The following is a 25617-nucleotide window of genomic DNA, read 5'->3' as shown; positions in this document are numbered from 1 at the left end:
TAAACCTAACCAAATGAGGCAAAAGACCTCTACAATCAAACCTTAAACCCCTGAAGAAAAAAATAAAGACACTAGAAAATGGAAAGGCCTCTCATGCTCATGGGTTGGTAGAATTAATATCGTGAAAATGACTATGCAAGAAAAAGCCATTTACAGATTCAGTACAATCCCAATTAAAATCCCCATCTCAGTTTTCATGGAAATAGATACTGTCCTAAAATTCATATGGAACCACAAAAGACCCCGCAGAGCCAAAACAATCCGGGACAAAAACAACAGTGTCACCATTCCAGATCTCAAGATAAATTATGAAACCATAGTAATAAAAATAATATGATACGGGCATAGAAGCAGAAAGCACTTCCTGTAAAATCAGGACTGAGTTGATATGCATAACAGCTGTGTCATGTCCAGATACAGCCGTTCACAGAGGGCCTCTCTCATGGCTAATCATTGCCCAAAGGCCCTGATCTTAACAGTCCCTTGTGACAACAGTACTCCCCATTCTCTGTCTCTTACGTTCTTACGTTCTTTCCACTTGCATCCCTGGTATGAAACCAGTTTGATTCTGGTATCTATTGCCTCTTTAATGTGCTATTGAACTAGACCTGCAAGTAATTTGAATTCTTTTTCATCTGTAGTTATCAGGAAAATTTTAGTTTATGCCTTTCTGTTTTTGTGGACTTCCTAGGTTTTGGTAGGCAACACTGGCTTTGTGGAGTGAAGCTCACGAGAATTCACTTTTTATTTGGTAGAAGAATTTGAGGAGCCCTCGACATTCTTCTTTAAATGTCTGACAGAATTCAGCAGTCTATCCACCCCGTCCTTGGTTTTTTTGTTTGTTTGTTTGTTTTGGGTTTTTTTTTTGTTTTTTGTTTTTAGATAAACTTCATCACTGCCTTTGGTCTCACTGCTCCCTATAGATCTGTCTTGCTTCCACCTGCTTGGCTTGATTTCGGTAGGTCATCTATGTCTAAAAAAAATTATCCATTTCCTCTAGGTTTTCCAATTTATTTGAGCATGTCTCCATCATAGTCCCCAATGATTTCTATATTTCAGTGGTATCTGTTATAAATCCCCTCTTTCATCTCTGATTTTATTAATTTGGATCCTTCGTACACTTTTCACTAGAGGCTTGACCTTTTTATTCTTAAAGAACCTACTTTGTCTCACCTAACCTTTGTATTGATATCTTCAATGACCTCTTCACCATTCCAAAGTGCATCATTCAGTGCATAGTGTTTTTGACTTTTCTTGCTACTGGTTTCTAATTTAATTCTGATATACAAGGAATTATTTTTTTATATTAGTTAAGACTTGCTTTATGGCATAAAATGTTATTTATTTTAGAGAGTTCCACGGGCTGTTGATAAGAATCTGTATCTATAGATCTATAGATACCTCTTATGTCCATTTGATTTTTGATGAGGTTTTAACTCTGAAGTTTTTATTTCACTTTTAATACATTGTGTGTGTGGTTGTGTTCATGTATGCACGTGTGTGTGTGTGTGTGTGTGTGTGTGTGTGTGTGTGTGTGTATGCATCCATGCATGCCAGAGGTAGAGTTGGTGTCATTTTGGACCACTTGCCACCTTATTTTTTGAGACAGTGTCTCATACTAAACATTCCAGCTGTCCTGTCTTTCAGACTGCCTGGCCAGCCAACTCCCAGGGTCACCATTTCTGTACCTCCAGTTCTGGGGTTACAGATGTACACTGCCATGCTTGGCTTTCAGTGGGTGCTAGGGAACCCAACTAAGGTCAAGTGCAGCAAGCACTTTACCCACTGAGTTATCTCCTCACCCTCTATTTTATTTGTGTCTGGATGATCTATTAATGGGAGTAAATATTGAAGTCACTCACCATGCTGTATCTGGATCTGTCCATTTCTATCTGGTAGTGTTTGTTTTATAAAATTGGGTGTAGCAACACTCATTGCATAACATGTTTATAGTTGTTATATCTTGTTGATGTATTCAGAGTTCCCCTTATTGATGAGTAGTGACCGTATTTAGTCCTTTTGACTAAGTCTGGCTCACAGTCTGCTTTGCCAGATCACAGTGGTGCTCCTCTTACCTGCTTTAGAGTCCATTTATTGGAATATTGTTTTCTAGCCTTTCACTTTCATTCTCCTTCTGTGTTTTGCCTATGAAAGGCATTTCTTCAGACAAGAAATGGTTGGGTGTAACTTACTTGTACGGTCCAAATCTTACCTGGAGAGAGTTAAGACTGATAATATTTAATATTGGTAAATAACTAGTAACTTTTTCTTTCATCTCAGAGATTTGGTAATTTACTGAGTTAATTTTATTCTTTCCACTTGTTTATCTTCTTCCTTATATGATATATTCTGTTTCAAGATCTCATGGTTGTGGTATATCTTTCTCCTCTACTGTGTCTAGGATTTTTTTTGGGAATGCTGTGCAGTCCAGGCTTAGGGTTTTTAGTTTATTTTAGTTTATGTCTGTTGTGGAAGTTCTTTATTTCTCCTTCAGTATTAAAGGATAATTTTAATACCATAACCTTTGTAGGTAGTTATTTTATTTTAGAGTTTGAAATACTACAGCCCGTGATTTCTTGGTCTTTAATGTTTCTTCTGATTGATCTGTTGGTATTCTGATTGGTTTGTGAATTTGTAAGAAACTTGGCACTTCCGTTTTAAGCTTTTAATATCATTTCTTTGTTCTGTACTCTTGGCACGTAGGTATGATAGCACATGGAACACTTCTGTTCTGAGCCTGCCTGTTTTCCTCGTGTACTTGAGTGTCCATTTGATTACCTAGAGCTGGAAAATGTTCTGTTCTGATTTCATCCAGTAAGTTTTTTAGCATTTACTCTCTATTTTATGACCATTTCTAACATTACATATTTTTGTTTGTTCTCTTAATTTCTCCTAAATGTAGGAAACCTTTAACCTTATCCTCATTCTGATTTTAATTTTGTCCTATGTCTTTGTTGAATTTCTTGTGCAAGTTGTTGTGTAGCTCATCCAACTTGTTGATGTTCTCAGCTCTTCTTTTTTTCTTTTTTTAAAAATAGACTTGTTTGCTTTATCAGCATATTTAAATCCTCATTGAGGTCAGTTATCATTTTTAAAACTAGGCTTTTGGATTCTTTAGCGCATTAGTCATTATTCTATGTTTGGATTCAGTTAATTGAAGAACCGAGATATTTTAGAAGAGTCATATTGCTGTTTTGCCATATTTCTTGTGTTCTGAAGTAGTAATTTGTACATCTTTTGGAATGACTGTCTCCTCCAATTTTCTGTGAAGGGCTCAGTCTTGATTACTGCTCAGGAGAAAACAAGCTGCCATAACAATAATGCTGAAACAAAGCAGATATAGAAACAGGACTAATTAAAACCAACTGCTATACCATCAATAACCACAGAAAATAAAATTGCAAGAATACTATAAAATAAACTATGAAGTTAAAAATTAATTAGGGAAAATGAATGAAATAAAGATGGGACAAAAACAGGACAAAGGAAAGTATGGTTAAATAAAAAAGGAAGGAAAAAGAGAGTAATGTGACAGAGGAAAAGAGTAAGTGACAAACTGGAAAAAACCTGTAAATCAGGTCACACCAAGAAGAGAGAAGACAAAACAAAAAAACAACTACAACTGAAAGTCAAGGGAGCATAGAAGAGTAGAAGAGACTGTAGGGGGCTGAGAGGATTTGCTTAATATCAGACACTTAGTTAGAAGGCTGCAAAGAAGCATTATCGTACATCAGACTTCATGCAGTAAATTTACATAAAACAACCTAGTTCAGCATCACACATGTCCTTTCTTGATGCTCACAGGGGACATAACTTGTATTTAAGAAATTGTTTCCCCTTTCCTGGGAGATCCAAGCGTCCCCCCTTGAACCCTCTGTGTTACCTAGGCTCTCTGCATCTGTGGATTGTAGCATGGTTATCCTTTACTTTATAGCTAATATATTCACTTATAAGTGAGTATATACCATGTTTGTCTTTCTGGGTCTGGGTTACCTCACCCAGCATGGTTTTTTTTTTTTTTTAGTTCCATCCATTTGTCTGCAAATTTCATCATGTCATTTGCTCTGCCTACAAGATGAGCTAGGATAAAGGTGGCACAGAAATTGTGGGAATGGCCAACCAATGACTGGTTTAGCCTGAGACCCATGCCAGGAGAGGGGGTTCACCCTTGATACTGTTTGGAGCACCAGGACCCAGAGGATGGATAGTCCAGAGACCTAGGATAGAACCCAATGCAACTGGCAAAAAAAAAAAAAATCACTGTAATGATTCCTAATGATATTCTGCTGCACTCATAGACTTGTGCCTAGTCAATTGTCATCAGAGAGGCTTCACCCAGCAAACTGATGCAAACAGATGCAGACCCACAGCCAAACATTAGGCAGAGTTCAGGGAATCCTGTGGAAGAGGAGGAGGAAGGATTGTAGGAGCCAGAGGGGTCAAGGACACCCCATGAAAACTCACAGAATCAACTAACCGAGACTCACAGAGACTGAACTGATAACCAGGGAACCTGAATGTTACTGTTGTGTAGCTTGTTTTTCAGGTGGGACTCCTAACTATGGGAGCAGGGGCTGTCTCTGACTCTTTTGCTGACTGTTGGGACCCTGTTCCTCATACTTGGTTGCCTTGACCAGCCTTAATACAAGGGGAGGTGCCTAGTCTTAGTGCAGCCTGGCTTATTTTTTTTCAGAATGCAAATGTGCTAGTGAGATATGTTGGCTATGGGAAATGATGTTATTAAAAACATCTTTCTGGGCTTTCCTATATTAGTTTTTCTGATTTTGAGGAAAAAGTCATATTGCTATTTAAGACATTTCCTTTGTGTTTCATAAAGGCATTCAATAATAACACAGGATTCTGTTCCCTTAGGTTTGCCACAGCTGTGAAAAAGTTCAGCCTCCTGAATCCACTCTTGATTTTCAGTGGTGACTGCTTAAATCCTTCAGTTCTAAGTACAATAACAAAAGGCAAGCACATGATTTCTATATTAAATGAATTGGGAGTACATTTTGCAGTTTTTGGTAAGTAATACTTTTTATTATTTGAAGTTTATAAAGCAATTTACATAAAACTAGAATGTTTGATTCAAAATAATAATAGTCAAATAATTCTATTTATCAGCTATAGGTACTCAGAAGCAATTATCAGGATTGTACAATGAACTTGAAAATTTGTACTCAACTAAAATTTGACTTCATCTAGTAAGGTTTTTAGTTATGCCTGTGCAAAAGTAAGACGTGTCAAAAGTAAGAGGAATTAAGACCATGGCTTTGAAGTTACCTGGGCCTGGGTCTGAATTGTGGTTCTCTAACATTGTTGTTGAGTGGTGAAAAACAAAGTGACTGCTGGGTTTAGTGGTTTACTCCTGTAATCCCATGACTCAGGAGGCTGAGGCAGGAGGATCACTCTAAGTCTGAGGCCAGTTGGGGCTACATAGTTGAGTTCCTAGTCATTCTGGGTTGTGGAGAGTCCCTATCTCACTACCACACGCTCCAAGAGCCCCCAAATTAAAAACAATATTGCGACAATATTAACAAAATAAAGTGACTGATCTCTGAGTTGTTTTGTGATAAAAATTGGGAAAATAATGACATACCATCACAGAACATCTGTGAAGGCTGAAGAAGATAGTAACCATGTGCACAAGGCCTGTAGTAAGCATTTTAGCTGCTTCATTCTTAAGATGAACAGATCCTAGGTATTTTAGTTAGGGTTTCTATTGCTGTGAAGAGACACCATGACCATGGTGACTCTTATAAAGGAAAAAAATTAATTGAGGAGGCAGCTCACTTACAGTTTGGAGGTTCATTCTATTATCATCATGGTGAGGAGCATGGTGTTGTGCAGGCAGACATGGTGCTGGAGAAATAGCTGAGAGTCCTACATTTTGCAGGCAATAGGAAGTCACTTGAGACACTGGGCAGTATCCTGACCACAGGAAACCTCAAAGCTCATCCCCATACTTCCTTTAACACGGCCATACCCATTCTAACAAAGCCACACCTCCTAATAGTGCCACACCCTATGAGCTTATGGGGGCCAATTACATTCAAACTACTATACTAGTAAGGAAAACAAGGTGTTCTAACTGTTAGTAACGTGTGAGGGCGTCACACTTTATGAATATAATATTGTCCATTTGATAATATTTTGGACATTAGTCAGTCATGCTAGGGAGATAATTAAAGAGTTTCAACAGGGGCTGACATTTACAGGATTCTGTCTGTATGTCTAACTACCATCCCATTTGGGGGCTATTCATTAATCATAGTGGTTCTATTTGGATGTGTGGATGGTAGAAGAGAATCATATAGGACATCAGCGTTCATAGCCTGCCCATACATATCCTTGTGGTCTTTGCCTCTCCGTGACAGAGAACATAAAGAAACAGGAAAAGCAGCTCTCACAGTCAGTAGGTTAGTGTCCTTTTGGTCCTTGTCTCACATGTACATACTGAGCAATATTTCTGGATTCTACAAATGTTCTGTGTTTAAATGCAGTATATATCTGATCAGTGGTTTTGGTTCATCCATTGAACTAGACCACACATTATAACTTTTTCTCATTTATTTATTAAAAAATAAGGAAACTGTCAATGAAAAAGCATAGCAGCACCCTTTAACTGAGAACCATGGAGATTTCCTGGTTATGGTTTAACATGCAATGTCCTCTCCAGGCTCATGTATCTAAGTGCTTAGTCACTAGCTGCTGGTGGTATTTTGGAAGGTTCTGGAACCTTTTGGATGTCTTGCCACTCTTGGTTCTCAAGAACTCTCTGCATCCTGATTGACTGTTTCTGCATCACAGCTGGAACCCTGGCTGCAGTTTCTCACCCGCTACTAAATTATGAACCAATCAATCAGTTGATTTGCCGTTCTGTTTAGAGCAAAAAATCCTCCATTTGGTTGACTTCACATTTCCTTTTGAGTTTCTTTTTCCTTCCAACCCTACTGCAAGTGGGTTTCTCTTCTAAGAAAGTGAGAAGAAGCAGCCAATACCTGTTGGTTATATTCAACTTATCAGTTTTGCTGTTATATTGTATTTTTGTCATTTTGACATTTTTAAAGTCTTTTAAAGTAATTTAATGCAATTTCAGAAGTACAAAAATATGTAAAGAAATTGAAAGTAATCATAATGCCATTTATTGTAGTTTCTTTCTGTTGCTGTAATAAAATATTAACCAAAGCAACATGGGGAGGAAAGGATTTACTTGTTTATACTTCCGGGTTACAGCCTATCATTGGGGGAAGACGTGGCAGGAACTCAGACAGGAATATGGAGCAGAGACAATGGAGAAACACTGCATTCTGGCTTTCTCACAGACTCATTACTTAGCTAACTTTGTTATACAACCCAAGACCCAGGGAATGGTGCTTCCCATGGTGGGCTGGATCCTTCTAGGGAATGGTGCTTCCCACAGTAGGCTGGATCCTTTTGTATTGATTAGTGATGAAAACAATTCCCCACAGTTGTGCCTACCAGCCAATCTGATCTCCACAATCCCTCAGTTGGACTTTGAGACTCTCTTCTTAGGTGACATTAGGTTGTGACAAGTTGATAATTAAAACTAAGTCAGACATCATCATTTAGGTTCACCTCTTGTGGTATTTCTTTCCCATTTCTTCCATGTACATTTGTTTATGTAGTTGGGATCACATAGTGACTATACCACTTTGTGTACTGCTTTTTCTTGATCATTCTATAAAGCAGTTCCCTCAGTATGTGAGTTTTATTCTTACACAAAATAGATTACACATTCATGTGAGAAATTTAGGGATAGTATAATAAAAAGGCTTTAAAGATATGGGAGAAAGAAGAAAATACTTAAGGGGGGATAAGATAGCTTTGAGCAGTTAAAAAGTGACTACTTTAAACTAAGGTGTGCTCTAAATTCCATATAGACACTGGAATTTCAAGACAGTATGAAAACAAAAATGTAAATTTCTTTTCTCAATTTCTTTTCAAAATGTGGTTCTAGAAATATTAAAATTACATGTGTTGCTGTATACTATTTCTATTAGCATTATTATGAGGATGGTGTAATGAGGCCTGAAAAGGTAAGGGAGGAATCCCATGGGAAGGTCAGCTGGTAGGATGGATACATGGTTTCAGCATAGCACACAGCCAATCTACAGTGACCTTTAAGAAGGGAGGAATCTGAGTAATAAATACCTTGACCTTCTCCTTCATAATAACCAGTTCTATTCCTGCCTATATCTACCATTGGTTTAGTCCAACAGGAAGCCAGCAGGAGTCAGCTAATGGAGTCCACTGAACTTGAAATATCCAAAGCCAGAGTAGCACAAAGAAAGATGAGAGTGAGCTGGGGAGAAGTCTACCAAAGGTGCATGTGAGACTACCTCATTAAAATGCACTGTAATAAAGTTATGATATTTATAAATATGTGTTCAGATGATATAGTCATCAGGCTTAATAACCAAAACATTTCATTGTAGAGCAAATCATTTCTTTTCTCTGTGTGCCCATTTCTGCCTGGTTCTCATACCCCTTAGTAATCTTTACTTTCTAGGGCTTTGTCCAAGATTATGTTGTATGTCCAAACAAATATGAATGTTGGTCATTGTTTCTTTCATATCTTCCTGTTTCATTGCCATCTCACCTACGTTTTTAAGAAAATCAGTTTATTCTGTTGAAATGAAGCAGGTTGTGTTCATACATTTAGGAAAAAATATATGAATATATGTATATACACATATGTATACATATATATTCCTAATATATGTAACAATAACTAAAAAGAGACCATGAATTTGAAAGAGAATAAGGGAGTATATGGGAGGGTTTGAAGAGAAGAAAGGGAAGGGTAAAATGATGAAAGTATAATCACAAAAGAAAAAAATATTATATTTCAAGTTTTGAGTCTATTGTGAGACTATAGTTCCTGGACTGGAAAGTTTTGCTGCTTTTAAGAATATTCCTTTTGTTGGAGATGGAGGACAGCAGGAGAACAGGGCCCTCTGAGTCAACTCAGCAAGGCCCATATGAACTCACAGAGACTATAGCAACTGGTAAGGACCTACAAGGGTGTGCACCAGGTTTTCTGTGTATGTATCATAGCTATTAGCTTAGTGTTTTTTGTTTTGTTTTGTTTTGTTTTTTATGAAACTCCTATGTGAACAAATGGGTCTCTGATTCTTGTGCCTGCTCTTGGGACTCTTTTCCTTCTGTTGGTTTGCCTTGTCCCACTTAGCTATGATGGTTTTTGCTTTATCTTATTATATTTTATCTTGTCCTATTTGTTATCTCTTGGAAGCCTGTTTTTTTTAAATGAGAGACAGAAAGGAAGTGGATCTGGAGTGGAGGAGAGATGGGGAGGAGAGATGGAGAGTAGAGGGAGGGGAAACTATAATCAGGGTGTATTGTATGAGAAAAGAATCTATTTTAAATGAAAGGGAAAAATAAAGAACCTTTCTTTTTTGGTCTGTAACATACTAGGTGCGACTCAGGGCAAGCTAATGATGGGGAGTTGTGGTTGGACCTGTTTTTGGCTTCTGAGTTCCCAGGAAACTGAGTCATCCTCTGAGAAGCTAAAAATATTTGTCATCATAGCATGTGTCTGTGGTCTGATGTGGTTTGTCCAAGCACCTGTCACAGCATGTGTCTGTGGTCTGATGTGGTTTGTCCACTCTTGTAGCAGGTTGCTCCAGAGTTGGTTTTGGTCTCATCCTCCTTTGGTCCAGTCAGATGTAATTCTGGCTTTTAATGGCTATGGTTAGGCACAGAGGAATAAACTTCCGAGGTACAAATGGAAGAGGTGATCAAGTGTTTAGGAGCCTGGTCAGCTTATAAGAAATATCTTTTAAAAGAAACCTCCAGGGTCTGGAGAGATGGCTTAACAGCTAAACATGTTCTGCACAAATATGAGGACCAGAGTTCGGATCCCAGCACCCGTGTAACAAGTCTGTAGCTCCACCTCAGGTATCATGCATCCTCTTCTGGCCTTTGGGGTGCAAACATACATATACACATACATGAATGAAATAAAACCAAATAAATAAAAGTAAGCAAAAAAGAAAATAAACAAGTGAAAGCAGCTTCTATCTTTTAAAAATGTAGCTGAAGTCATATTCATGAATCTCAGTTATGACCTTGGTATATGAATTCATGATGGCTGAATACTGATGTATAGTCTTTAGCTTCATTATTAGTCTGATGTACAAATTAAAGGTAAAACAATTATATGCTAAATCTAATTAGTTTTAGTGTTTTGATCATACAAGCCAAGTGTTTTTAATGCATAGTTTGAATAAAAATTACTATGTGTTTTATTAATTTTTAAATTAGTATTTTAATTGGTGTTATTACTTATAAATATGAGTATGTGATAAGTAAATATACAATGAGACATAAGTTTATAATCTAGAATAAAAAGTTAAAATGAACTGATGTATTCTTTACTTCAATCAGTACTTTTGGTGACATTTGATCTGAAATACTCTCCTGTCAGTCATTTGGGCTATCATGTCATTATGGACTAGTGTTCACGTGTGGCACAGCTCTCCTGTTCAGCTGTAACTTGGCTCTCTTGTTTTTACAACTCCCTGTTCTGTAGACTTTCCTTACCCCAGTCTCTGGTAAAACCATCATTCTATTTAATGCTCAAATAAATCCAGCTCTTTAAATACCTCACATATAAGTAAGTGTATGCACAGTCTTTCTGAAAGGATATTCTAAGTAGAATATGCTTTCTGGAATCATAGAATTTCATTCCTTTTAAAGACTGAGTAATAGTCCATTGTGCATATATACACTTAAGGAAGTTTTCCATTGATGAACATGAGGTTGACTCCAAATCTTTGCCATTGTGACTAACACTGCAGTGAACACTGGGGAACAGGGATTGCTTTCACATACTGTTTTCAGTGTCTTTGGATGGATTCTTAGAAGTGGAATTTCTCGGTCTTATAATCGTTCTATTTTTAAGTTTCTTGATGTACCTTCTTACTGCTCTCCATAATAACTGTGCTAATTTACATTATAACTGACAGCATGCAAAGTTCCCTCTTCTCCATATCCCTGAGAGCCATGCAAATACCCGAGAGGATGTACTTCACCTATTATCTTTCTCCCCCTCATTCTACAAGAACAGAAAGTCTCAGTCTGGTTTGTATCTGTTGTGTGTTTAAGTCCAAGAACAGTGTTGGACACAGAAAGGATTCTCTGCAGCATTTACATCTGTTAATTAAGTTTCATTTACTTTTCTTTTGGTTGTGACCAAATACTTGGACCAGAAGCCACACAGGGATGGAGGATTTACCTTGACTTGTGGTTTGAGAGGATATAGCCCTTTATGGCAGAAAGGCATGGTGGTGGGCAGCTCCGTGGCAACAGGAGTGTGCAGCCACTTGTTGGCATCTAGATGGACCAGGAAGCAGCGAAAGGGGGACCTTCAGCACTTTACCCCTACACCCTGTTTAGGTACCCAGCACATGACATGACCAGGAAGCAGCGAAAGGGGGACCTTCAGCACTTTACCCCTACACCCTGTTTAGGTACCTAGCACATGACATGATATACTCATATTTAAGGTGTGACTTCTCCATTTGTAAATTATTTCTAGAAATAGCCTTACAGACATGTGCAGAGGTGTGTCTAACCATCGCCTAAATGGTTCCAAATTCAGTCAGGTTGACCACAGAGATTATCAATCACAGTAGTGGTTTGCCTGGTAATGCTTTTTGGATTATAAGATTTCCTTAACTGTTTTACAGAACATATGGTCTTTGTGTGCAGGTTCACTATTCATGCCTCCAGGGATGCCTTTAGAATGATGTAGCCTCTTTCATGTGTAAGTTGCCAGGGTCACTCAGTCAAGCCTAGAGGTCACCAGTATTGCCTAGTCTTTCTAGATTCATTTTTTAAAAATGTGGATATGAAGTTAAAACAACTTTGAATACCATTTGGAGGAGATAATCTTTCTCCATTGGATTTTTTTTTTGTGATTGTTATTTTTTTTAAAATTTATTTTTATTTTGCAATACAATTCAGTTCTACGTATCAGCCACGGATTCCCTTGTTCTCCCCCCTCCTGCCCCCCTCACCCTCCCCCCAGCCCACCCCCCACTCCCACCTCCTCCAGGGCAAAGCACCCCCCCATCCCCCCTGAGATCAACCTGGTAGACTCAGTCCAGGCAGGTCCAGTCCCCTCCTCCCAGGCCGAGCCAAGCGACCCTGCATAGGCCCCAGGTTTCAAACAGCCAACTCATGCAATGAGCACAGGACCCGGTCCCACTGCCTGGATGCCTCCCAAACAGATCAAGCCAATCAACTGTCTCACCCACTCAGAGGGCCTGATCCAGTTGGTGACCCCTCAGCCATTGGTTCACAGTTCATGTGTTTCCATTCGTTTGGCTATTTGTCCCTGTGCTTTATCCAACCCCGGTCTCAGATCTTCGTTTGAGCTCTCTATCCTTCTGATCGACTGATTTGGTCAGTTTGTCTGTTACTTCATTGCTGCCTCCCTGTCGTGAGCACTGTCCATTTTAGTAAGTCTTCAAGTTGAGTAAAAGCCCTCCTATTTTTCTTCTCCGTGAACATCGTTATGTGTTCTGGCTTTCCATGTAAGTCAGTCTGCTGATACCCATGAAATGACTTTCTTTAAATTAAGATCTTGGTTAGAAGGGGATTGGATCTGTACATCAGTTGAGAAGAATTAACTTTGAAAATACTGAGTCTTTTTTTTTTTTTTTTTTTTTGGTCCATGAACATTTGTTTTCTTTCCATTTATTCAGTTCTGTGATTTTTTCATAAGACTTCACTGTACTTTCCCGTGTGTGTGTGTGTGTGTGTGTGTGTGTGTGTGTGTGTGTGTGAATGTTTTCTCTCCATTCTTTGGCTTACTCTTTCATTCTTTTGACAGTGTCCTTTAGTAGCAGAAATGTTCAGTTTTAATGGCGTGAAGCTTGTGAACACACACACACACACACACACACACACACACATCTCTGCATTTTGTTACATTTATTCCTAGGTATTTTATTTGGAGTGGTACCAGTGTATATGGCAGATTGTTTTAAATTTCAAGTTCCTGGTGTTCATCCTAGTTTATAGAAAAATAGGATTTCAGTATATTTTTCTATATTATAACCTTATTATAAGAGCTTATTAATTTTATTGTCATAACATAGCTTCATAAGACTTGTGAGATCAAAAGTGTTACTGTAGGGAAATATACATGGTTATTTAGCTTAGAGAGGTTGAGCACTTCACATTCAAAATGTTTGGCACTGGAAGTGATTTAGATCACAGAGGTTTTTTATTTTATAGTATTTACATTTTAATACAGAGCTACCTTGGACATGGAATGTAAGTCCAAACAGAAATCATTTCTATCTCGTGTATGCTTGATAATTGTCTGGAGGCAATTTTATGCAATGTTTTACTTCTCTTTATTTTGAAAGTAACCTGTTACATGAAATCGGGTATGGAGTCACCTACCTACTTGTGATACCTACTTTGGTGCTCAAAACGTTCAGATATGGGATTTTTAGATCAAGAATGCATGGTCTGTACCTGATCATTACCTATGAGAATTACAGCAAAAAAGTTCTCCAGAAATCATGTAGGAAGTAGATATGCCAGGGTTTCCAATTATAAAAACCTCCAACTAATTATAAAAGTCTCTAAAAGTATAAAAGGAAAATAAAATTGACATTGACCTATGATTTTTTTTCAAGGACAGATAAATTGCCATCAACTGTCAACATATTTTCCAGAGGAAAGAAGCCAGCTTGCATCTGAATTTTCTATTGAATTGTTAATTTCACATATTATACTGATTAATTCTATGCTACAGATACTTTACTGTATTCCTAAAATATCCTGCTTTATGTAAATCTGTTGCTTTTAAATATGAAATGATAAAATATAATCCGATGGAAGATTTTGTTCTTGAATTTTCCTTTAGAAAGGGGTCTGCCACAGGGCTAACTTCAGGAGTAACTCCTGGTTACTACCTAAAGGATCCCTAAGTTGAATTTTCCTTCGGTGTGCTGGACAGGTGCTGCACTGCTGTGCTGGATCCCAGCTTGCTTTTTGCTTCCTGAGACAGGGCATTCCTAAATTGCCCAGACTAGCCAGGAACTTCCTTTATAGCACAGTTAGGCTTTGAACTTGTAATTCTCCTGACTCAGCCTCTCACATAGCTGGTCCTGCAGGCCTGTATCACCAATCCTGGCTTTTATTTTCATAACGACTACTTATTTACCCTTGTGACAGATATAGTGATTTTAGATAATACAGTAGAGATGCACCAGGACCTTCCTCCTTTCATAGTGTGGTTGAATTTTATGAAATTTTCAGTCAGGAATAAGAATGTGTATTTTTATAAAGTGTGGCTGCATGCACTAAAAGTAATCTTTAAATTAGTGTGTTATTGAGCATCCATTAATCATGTCACTGCATTCCCCCATATTGCAAGGCTTCTTTTCCAAACTTAAGACTTTCTTTGAACTACAACACTATCTGAATTGCTAGGAGACATTCTATGGCTGAAGGCTTCTAAAAATCACTGTCTTTCTAATTGAAAGTTGGGCTAATTAAACATATATGTGTTAAAAATGCTTACTCTTAACATGCAGCTTTGCATCTATTGGAAGCTACCTCATGGAGAACTGCAATATGTTTGGGACTGGAAAAATATTCTTGTGATTTAAACTTAAACTTTTATTTTATTATTTTTTTATTTTAGGAAACCATGAGTTTGATTTTGGTGTTGATATTTTGGAAGACTACATGAAACAAATGCACTTCACGTGGTTTCTCAGTAATGTCCATGACAGATTTACTTCTGAACCTCTTGGCCATGGTACAGTAAAAAAGATAGTTAATTGGAACAATCTGAAGATTGGCTTAATTGGACTGGTTGAAGAAGACTGGCTTGATACCCTGGCTACCGTTAACAAGTCTAATGTAAGCTATAAAGATTATGTCGAAGCTGCTAATGAGCTAGCAGTGGAGCTGAGAGAAGAAGGAGCCGACCTTGTGATTGCTATGACACATATGAAGTGGGGGAACGACACAAGGCTTGCCCAGCGAGCAGAAGGGCTCGACTTGATTCTGGGAGGCCATGACCACGAATATGGGATCAGGAAAGTGAATGAGACTTGGATTGTCAAAAGTGGATCTGATTTTAAAAATCTGACAAAAATAAATATACGGCTATTTGATGCCTCTTTCCAATATGTGTTTGAGAAAGTGGATGTTGTGAGTTATTTGGAAGAAGATTCATATATTAAAGCAATAGTAAGAGATTTTACCCAAAACATACAGGTGGGTGAGGTATTCCATGTGGTCCTCAGCAAAATGTGGGGTGATCACATTTTAAACAGTGTTGTAGACTGCATCATAGCCTCTGATAGTGAATGAGCAACACCAAAAATAACATCTCCAATCACAATAAATTCATGGGAATTTGTGATAGTTTTCTATCTTTTTAAATTTATATATCCCATTTATATTTTATTTTGACTTTGCAAATAAAAGGAATTTAGACCCACTGTAACATTTCTGTTTATCTTAACTGATATTATTAAAATGTTTTTCTGTAATCAAATTCTGTAAGAATTTATGCCTTTAGTAAAGAGATTGATATTTAGATTAAGCACTAGCTTAATACGAAAGCACAGGTGAATTTTACGTCAGTTTGTAATGAAAATATGGTTTTCCTCCCTTTCTTCTACATACATATTTCAAACCTTCAGTGATTTGTCGTCAGGCCACTTAGACTCTTACATGAATTTGAAAACTTAAGGATTGTCTTTTTAGCAGGCCCCTAAGCATGTTGGGCAAAATGTAGTTGCTTAAAGGTTATACCTGTGTGTTACTTTTGTGAGAGATTTATGAAGTATAAGCCATGCTCTATTGATATCTATGTATGTACTGTTTAATATAACTTTTGGCACCTGAGCTAATTCTATGGGAACAGAAGTTTCTTTTCTGCTTCAGTTGGAAGTAATTAATTGTTTAATGTTGGATCAGCTTGATGCCATGAATATGACATATTTTTATAACATGTTTCTGGCTCTAGAAGACTAGGATGAAGGCTTCAAAACTGTGTGATAACATGGCTTATTTCATAGCTTTTAAAGTCAGTGGCTCTTGAGTGTTTCGTGTTTTGGTATCCTTTTAGTAGTAATACAGAAAAGAAGGGCTCCAGTAAATTCTCTTGACTTTTAACTTGAAGTAAAAATAAATGATCAAGTGGAGAAAATTAATTTAAGAAATCAATAAAACATAAGGAATTTTGATTTTAGATAGCTATTTTTTCTTCTTCTAGTACATGTTAAAAGAAGTTCTCTGCCCAATCGATATGGAATTAGATGGCCGTGAAATTACAGTCAGAAGATGTGAGAGCAATCTTGGAAATCTGGTGACGAATGCAATGTTAGAGGCCACACGTGCTGATGTGGCACTCCTTAATTCAGGTGAGTTCAGGGTTAAAAGGGACATGCAATAGCTAAGATCAGGTTGCCAGAACTTGTAGTAATAGTAGGTATTTTTAAGATTTGTGAAGTCCTACTTAAAAACTTTATTAATTTCATGAGTTTAGTTACCCATTTCCTGTAAGAATTAGGTTTTTGGAAGTAGATTCTGGAGTTCAGTTTATCTGAAACTTAAAGCATCTGGTTTGTAGAGTGTTGACTTGCCAATGAGATTTCTGTGAAGAGATCGCTGTCTCTCATCTGTCTCAACCCTGTGCTGTTCTTCTCTGATGAAATAAAAAGCAAGAGATTGAAGTCTCTGGGCTGAAGTTCTTGCTCTGCCCAGTCTTGCCTTCCTACCTCTTTAGTAAGGAGATGGTAAGAGCTTCCTGCAGGACAGACAGCGACAGGATTTAGTCAGTCTCACTGCTTTTGTTGGAAGTTGGTAGACTTAGAGTTTAAAGATTTTAAGAGTCACTGTAGACAATAAAAAACAATCCTCCTGTGAAAACAACTTTAGTTAATATGCTGTAACCGAGAGCTTTGGGTGTTGTCTGGGCATGGAGACTGGGTCTCGACTGCTTCCTGAGCTTAGACTGTCAGGTCGGGATGTCACACAGTGACAGAACTCTGGCCTGGTGTGTGCCAGGCCTTGGATTTGATCCCCAGTTTCAGCTTCTGCCTTCTGCTCCCCAAAGTTGTGATGTAATACTGCTTAGCATCCGAATGATAAACTTCTTAGAATTCTGTTTTTCATGGAAGATACAAATGCTCTTAACCTTGCATCTGAGTGGTTTAGAATTGTCCATGAAAACATTTTCCAAGAAAGAAATTTTTTGTAGTTGCTGCCTGTGAAGATCTGTTCTGGAATTCGTGGGCCTGGTTCTGCGGGAGTGGAAGAGTAATAGCTTTCCAGTTGTAATGTTACAACTTAAGAAGAACATGGGAGTTGACATGAAATTAAGTCTTCTAAAATGAATATGTTACATATAAGATTAAGCAGGAAGTAAATATGAGGAAGACATTAAAAACCTGATTACGGCCTTTTGTCCTAGGGATGGAAGATTTTGAGTTGAAATGTAACTTTGAGTCATCAAAGTACTGTTTTATGGAGAAAACTAAAACACATTTTTCCCTCATTTTAAATCATTGTAGGCACTCTCAGATCTGATAGGATACACCCACCAGGCAATTTCACTCTGTATGATCTTTTGGCTGTACTTCCCATAGTGGACCCAGTTTTGGTTATTAGAGTAACGGGGTCACAGCTACTTGAAGCACTGGAAAATGGGGTTTACAAGTACCCAGCTCTAGATGGGAGGTATGTTCATACGTTTCTACTAAATGATGTACTTAATTTTAAAACGGGACTGAAAACAGACACATTTAAATATGGCTTATCATTATAAATTTTAAAATTAAAAAGTCTTAAAATATTAATGTTAATATGTAAGTATAGTTTAAAAATCTCTAATTCTTATTTTTACTAAATAATGTTGAGAGTGGCAAAATATTGGTATGTGAAAAATAAGCTGTTACTAAAAAATCAGTGTGTTTTTAGCTATATATATAGGTATATTTTATGTAAGTATTGAATTTCAGTATTTAAGTATGCAAACCCAGTTTTTTACTTCCTTTAAATTATTTGAAAAATAAAGTACTGCTTTTCTGTCTAATTTTTATATCCAGATCTCACTGGAATTTTTAGGTAGATGATGCTAAGATAGCACACTTAGATGACATAGATGTGTGGATGCTTCTCCTTTGTGTTCTAGCCTTAAATCAAATATCTGAAAATGTTATAAGCTATCATCATATTGTACCTGTAATAGGGCACCATAGTGACAAGAATTAGAAGCTGAAAAAATATGAAGGAAATCCCCTGGAGAAAGAATTCAGCCGGGCGGTGGTGGTGCATGCCTTTAATCCCAGCACTCAGGAGGCAGAGGCAGGCAGATCTCTGTGAGTTCAAGGCCAGCCTGGTCTCCAAAGCGAGTTCCAGGAAAGGTGCAAAGCTACACAGAGACACCCTGTCTTGAAAAACAAAAAACAAAAAACAAACAAAAAAAGAATTCAGAGAAATATTTTATGCTTTCATAAATTACTATTTCAAATTGGGTTAAAATATGTATAGGAGTTTCATTAACATACTATATGATTCATCCATTTCTGTACAGTTGAGTGTTTTCTAGCTTTTCAGAGTTGTAAAGTTATTGTCAGAATCAATTCAAGAACATTTTCTTCACTCTGCAAAGAAGCTGCACATTGCCAGTCACTTCGCATTTCCTCCCAAAATTCTCAGCTCTAGGCAAACATAACCTGCTTTTAGTCTGTAGGTTTACCTGGTTTTTCAGTTATAGGAGTCAATCTTGTAATGTGACCCCTTTCCTAGCTTCTTTCACTTAGCATGTTTTCAAGGTTCACCTATGTTATAGTGTGTGTCAGTACTTACTTTTTATTGGTGAGTACCACACCATTTATGGATAATGACACATTTATCTGTCCATCAGTTGTTGGACATTTGGACTGTTTCCACCTTTTCCACCATTATAAACAGTGCTGCTGTGAAAATACATGTGCTGAGTGTTTTATTGGACTCTTAGATACAGTGCATACAGGATTTGAGGGGCTGAGTCATGAGGAAATTGATGGCTGTTTACAAAGTGACTTCACTGCTTTAACATTCGCCCAGCAGTAAGTCACCTAGAAGCTTCCCTGCCAACACAGGTTACCTTCCCCACTAGCTGTCCTCGTTAATGGGAAATGGCATCGTGTGATGCTGGTTGGCATCTCTCTAGTGGCTGTTGATGTTGAGCATCTCTTCATGCATGAGCTTTTTGGCCACTTGTATGTCTCCTTTTAAGATGTGTCTACGTCTTTACCCCTTTGAAAAGGTTGAGTACATAGGAGTTCTTGTCTGCCAGCTAAGTCTCATGAGATTTATGATTGGCAAACATTTTCCCCCAAACTGTTGCCATCGTACTGTGCTGATGGCATTTGAAGATTGAGTTTAACTATTAAAAATAATCTACTTTGTTTCTTTTTGCTTGTGCTTTCATTGCCATTTTTGTGAAGCCAATGTCTAATGTGCTATCATTAAGATTTATATTGGTTTATTTCAATAGTTACATAATTTCTAGTTTACCTTTATGCCTTGGTCTACTTTGAATTAATTTTCTGTGTGTGGCATATGATGGTGGTCCAACTTAACTTTTTCAGTACTCTGTTGTTAGAGACCATTTATTGAAAAAAACCTTTTTTCACACTAGGTTGTCTTGGTACTCTAGCTACACATCAGTTTTAGCACAAGTGTGCAAGCTTATTTTAGCTGTTCACTCAAGTTCTTTTGAGCTGTGCATGTCTGTCCACACCATGTGGATTGCTCCACCTTTGTAGGAAGCTTTGAAACAACTTAGTCAATTTATTTAAGAATTGCTTTGGCTATTTGGGGTCTTTATAGTTCAAAAATGAATTTTAGAATCAGGTTAATAATTTTTGCAGAAAGGCAGGATTTTTATGTGTATTGAACTGAAATCTATGTACCAATTTGGTTAGTATTGCCATCTTAATTATTTTATATATTCCAATCCAACAACATGGGGTACCATTCAATTAGTTCTTTTGTAATAGTAAGTGCTGATAAAGATGTAGAGAATATTTATGAATTATGCATAGGGCTATAAATTAGTATAGCCAATATGGAAAACAGCATGGAAATTTCTAAATACATGAAAATTAGACTTACTCTATAGTTCAACAGTGCCATTATTGGAATATATGGCCAAAGCAGTGAGTTGAGTATGTTAATGGAATATATGCATACCCACACTCACTGCAACACTACCTACAGTAGTGAAGATTGAGATCAATGAGGGATGGGTGGATAATGATGTATTCAGGGTGGAATGCTGCCAGGCCATATAAGTGAAGGTAATCCTGCCATTTGTGAGACTGTGAATGAACCTGGGGACATATATCATCTAAGTTAAATAAGCCAGGGACAAGAAGACAAGTGCCACATGGTCTTACAAATGGATCCCCCAAAAGCTTATTTTATTTATAGAGTAGAATGGAGATTACCAAAGCTGGAGTGCAGAAATGTTGCTCCAAGGATATAAAATTACAGTTGATAGGAGGAATAGTTCCTGAGATTTATTATCTAGCATGATGATTACAGTTTATTAGGACACATCATATTCTTAAAAAGTGGTGAGAGTTAGGTATGCTGACTGCACAGTGATGTGTGTTAAATCTCTATCTTCTACAAAGTGCATTTACTTTACAATATATAGTACATGATAAATTTTTACATTTATTTTTATAATTTATTTTACTATAATTCTATAAATTATTAGTTTTATTTATTGATAAAAAATAAAATTTCAAGTTGAGCTATATTAATAAGAGTTATTAGAAAAAGTTACATACAACTTTTACTTACCTTCCTTCATCCTAACAATGCCCTTCCAGTGTTTCCTTTCTCAATTCAAGGCAGTTTAATTTACCCCCAAATTTGTCTTCAACTCCACCATGATTCTTACAGTTGATATGTGTCTTAGAGTTTCTTTTGCCATGATAAAACATGACCAAAAGCAACTTGGGAAGGAAAGAGTTCATTCATCTTATAGCCTTCCATCAATGAGGGAAGTCAGGGCAGGAACTCTAGGCAGGAACCAGAAGGTAAACTATGGAGGAATACTGCTTCCTGGCTTGCTCCTCGTGGCTTGCTTAGCCTACCTCCTTCTAGCAGCCCTGGACACCAGCCCAGCAGTGTTACTGTTCCAAGTAAGCTGAACACCCAACCATCAATCAAAAAAAATGCCTTACAGATTTGTTCACAGACCAATCTGGTGGGGACATTTTTTCAGTTGAGTTTCCCTCTTCCCAAATGATTGTGGTTTGTGTCAAGTTAACAAAAAATTAACCAGGGCAGTGTGATAAAGCCTTGTCTGGGTGTGTGCGAATTTAGTGATGAAACAATGATTTTTTTAGCCTGGTTATAAACAGAATTAGAGGTAGAAAAATGACTTTTCAGGGAAATAATTAGATGGATATATATAGAGAGATGAATATTAGGACCAGGACAGGAAATCAATTATGAGCAGATAAGGCATGTAGAATAAGCAATACTAGTCAGTCTGTTGAGCCTGAATACATAATTAGGAGAGTGGTTTAATTAGTCCCAACTATCAGTATTTTTTCTCAATGCAATTTGAAGATATTTGAGAATACCTTTGCATCTAATTTTAATCAAATTTCTGACAATACCTCTGCATACAAACTAATCAACTTCCATCTGAAACTTGATTAGCTGATTATACTGTAGGAACATCTCTTGTGTCTCCAACAGAGCATCCACAGGACAGTATTTTCCACACATCACTTCACCAGTTATTTTTCTAAAACATAAATAGTTCATGTAATGCTTCTGTTTAAAATTACATAACAGTTCCCTTTAGCCCACAGTAAATGATCTCAAGTACTCTGGAGGCATATTCCCAAATTGGCTCAACATTGCCTTTTCAAACTCAAGCAACCTGTCATATGTGAACTGTACTTTTGCCATCTCACTCGATAAGAAACCCTCTCAACTCCTGATGCACAGGCTGTCTCCTGCCTGTGTCCCTAACAGTCTGTGCCATCTGCCTAGAATGCCCTTTCTCTGTCGCCTCAGATCAGTTACCCCTTTTCTGTTGTTGTTGTGGTAGGAGCTTCAATTGCATTTTTGAGATCACTCTTTTCTCATATAAACATTAAATGTTACTTTAGTGGCATCATACACATTTTGATGTATTATGTTTATGTTACCCTGTTTAGCTCAGAACACTTAATTTTTTTTTGAGATTTTCTCCTTTATCTGTGGATTATTTATGAATAGATATTTAAGTTTCCAAGATTTCCTTGTTAACTTTGCCATTGGTTTCTAGATTCTACTCAGAAATCATATTTTGTAGGATTTCAATTCTTTAATATTGGAATATTTGTTTCATGACCTGGCTATATATAGTCTACATTGATTAAATTTCAACGTGTACACTGATATATGTATTTTATTGGTGGTTTTGTTTCTGTTCTTCTAAGTCCTTACAACTTTTCTACCAACTGTAATATTTAGTAAGGAATGTTGAATCCTTCAGTTGGTTGAGATTTTTGTTTTCTCTTTCAGTTTGATTAGGTTTTGGTTGATGTATTTGAAGCTTTGTTGTTAGGTACATATATATTCAATGTTGTGCCATATTGACTAGTTGGCCATTTTATTATATAAGGTGAAGAGATAAAAAAGTTATGACTTTTTTTATACAATTCAGTTGTTTATTATAAATAAAATTTGCTTCCTTTTAACCAAGCTTATTCATTTAGGTATTCTCCATAACTTAATTAATAATGAGTTAGATTTGTGTAACAAAGGCAGTATGGCTTGTGAAGACTAAAATTCTTATCTGCCTAATTTAAGAAAAAATATTGTTCCCCTTTTATCCTTGTCTCTTTATCTCTTTGCTCTGTAGTATGCTGTGGGCTTAATATACCCATCCCAGTTTCCTTTTGATTTGTCTTTGCATTGTTTATTTTTGTCCATTCACTTATTTTTAAACTATTCATGTCATTTTTTTTTTAATTAGAAACTTATAAGACAGAATACAATTTGTGGTTTATATTTAGTTTCATAATTTCTCTCTTTTTATTTGTGAGCTGAAAACTTTTGACTTATGTATTATTTTTGTTCTGGCATGTTTAACTTTTAGTATTTATATTGTATTTGCTCTGTTTTTTTCATTCCTTAATTTTTCCTACCTCTTTCTGAGTTGCTCAACAAATGTTTAGTGTGACATTTTAATGTATAGATTTTGAAACTATATGTGATTTCAAAATATAAATATATATAGGACATTTAACTTACCATAGATGGCTTTCCGAAAAATACTTAGATTTTTTTTTTTTTAATGTATGGCCGTGTGGATGTCTGTGCACTACATGTATGCAGTGCTCACAGAGGCCAGAAGAGGGAGGTAGATCCTCGGGAATTGGCATTGCAGACAGTTGTTGGCCGCTATGTGGTACTGGGAATAGAACCCTCATCCTTTGGAAGAACTGCTAGTGCTTTTAACCACAGAGCTACTTGTTACTCTAAGTGGAATGTAGAGACTCATCGTTATGGTGCTCAGTGTTCTTCCTACCATTTTATAGTGTAGTTGTTTTATATAACACACCTCCCTGTGTTATAAATTGCATATAATAGTTTAAACTTTGCTTTCAAACATTAAAGAATTCAAGAGAATGGTCTGTTTATCCAGATTTTTTTTTTATTTCTACTGCTTTCTTTTCATTTCTGTTTTTCCAAATTTATTTTTTGGTATCATTTCCCTTTGGTCTGAATAAATTCTGTCAAAAGGTTTTTTTAAAGGATTTCTGCTGGCAAAGAATTACTTAACTTTTATTCCAAGAATGCCCATATTCCTGGAGGATATTTCAGCTGGATATGGAATTCTTGGGATGGTCCTTTTCTTTTAGCTTTCTGAGTCATCTTTCTACCACCTTTTGACTCCAAGAATTGTGATGAAAATTTTCAGTCTTTCACATTATTTTTTGTTTATTCACAAAGCATTGTTTTTCTCTGGTTATTTCTTGTTTTTTTTTTTTTTTATATTCAGTGGTGTGTTTCTGATGTGTCTGGTTCTGTGTTTCTCAAACTTTGTTCTCTGTGTTTATGTTTGCTTTTGCTTAGATTTTGCTTATATCTTTAATTGAATTTGTGAAACTTTCACTGTTTCATTAAATTTTATTTAATAGTATATCTTTCCTTATGTTTTTCTGAAATTTAGATGACATAGTTAGACCTTGGGTTCTACTCTCATAGGTCCCTGAAGCTCAGTTTATTATTATTTTTATTTTTTCTCTCATATAAAGATTAAAACTTTTATTATTATATTTTTTCTAGTTCATGACCTTTTTTTTTTAAACATGTAATCCACATTCTTTTATTGAAGCCATCTAATGAATTTTACTCTTATTTTCAAGTCAAATTTAAGTAAGATTTATCCCCTTCAAGGTCGTGTGTGTGTGTGTGTGTGTGTGTGTGTGTGTGTGTGTGTCTGTGTCCGTGTGTGGGTATTTTGAACACATACATGAATGCAGAAGCTAAAGGTCAATGCTGGATGTCTACCTTGGTCATTCTCCATCTGGATGTCTACCTTGGTCATTCTCCATCTGGATGTCTACCTTGGTCATTCTCCATCTGGATGTCTACCTTGGTCATTCTCCATCTCGTTTTTTGAGGCAGGGTCACTCATTGGTCAGTCAGTGAACTCTGGGGAACCTTCTATCTCATCTCCCCAGGGATTATGGATACCAGCTGCTCTGCCTGAATTTATTTTACATGGATTCTGAGGTTCTGGGGATAGAATTCAGGTCCTCAAGTGTGTGTGGCCCGAGCCACCCCCTCAGTTCCTTGATTCTTTTTTATATTATGTTTCAGTGCAGGCACGTTCTACAATTCCATTGGATTCCAGAATGATTTTATTGCTTTGTTGCTGTCTACTTTTCTAATGGCTGCTTTCTATTTTTTGGAAATTTGATTTTCTGTGTCATCCCAGCTTTGGCTTCTTTCCTCACCACCCACCCCCTCCCTCGAGCTTTGGTGTTTTCCTTCTTCTCCTGAACATTTTTGGATTTTCTTCTGGACATTCTGAATATTATTTTGTGAGCCTCTAATCTCACTTTAGTTTCCTGAGTGTTACCAGTGTTGCCTCAGTAGGCAGTAACCTGCTTAGCCTCCGGCTGGCTCCAGCCTCCTGTGGGCTGTGGTTTAGATGCTGGACCTGTTTGTAGTCTTGTAGCCCTGTACATATTTCCTCCTTGGTGCCTCCTGGCAGCCAGTCCTTGACTCTGGCTGAGGTCTGTCTGTTCCGTTTTTAGAATGATTCTCATGTTAATTATTAATATAGGTAAAGGGGAGCATAGTTGGTAAGTGGCATTATGGGATTGCTTTCTTCAGCTTTAACAGTTTAGCTTCTCTTCTCTTTCTAGCTTCTCATGCCCTTGGGCATCATCTTTCTGGTCATCTTGATGCAAAGGGCTTTAGTTACCATGCACTCCTATGGCCTTGTTAAAGTGTCCTGTGTTGAGGGTCAGGCGGGAGCTGGCAATGGACAGACCAAGCATTTCAACTCTGTTT

General features: G+C 37.0%; 1 protein-coding gene across 4 annotated transcripts in view; it reads left to right on the top strand.

The window, feature by feature from the left end:
• The window catches only part of LOC131921728 (trifunctional nucleotide phosphoesterase protein YfkN-like), a 43086-nt gene that overhangs the window by 12156 nt on the left and 5313 nt on the right, over nt 1-25617 (top strand). For 3 of the 4 annotated variants that reach the window (XM_059276462.1, XM_059276461.1, XM_059276464.1), the window contains exons 2-5: nt 4873-5024; nt 14714-15294; nt 16301-16448; nt 17601-17766. In XM_059276462.1, the coding sequence (XP_059132445.1) occupies nt 4873-5024; nt 14714-15294; nt 16301-16448; nt 17601-17766 (1047 nt within the window). Of the gene's footprint in view, nt 1-2703; nt 2815-4872; nt 5025-14713; nt 15295-16300; nt 16449-17600; nt 17767-25617 lie in introns of all 4 variants that reach the window. The other variant, XM_059276463.1, reaches the window with a different exon arrangement.

This window comes from Peromyscus eremicus, chromosome 11, assembly GCF_949786415.1.
Source record: "Peromyscus eremicus chromosome 11, PerEre_H2_v1, whole genome shotgun sequence".
Taxonomy (NCBI): domain Eukaryota; kingdom Metazoa; phylum Chordata; class Mammalia; order Rodentia; family Cricetidae; genus Peromyscus; species Peromyscus eremicus.
Note: the sequence above shows the minus strand (reverse complement) of the source record. Positions and strands in the feature narration are given on the sequence as shown.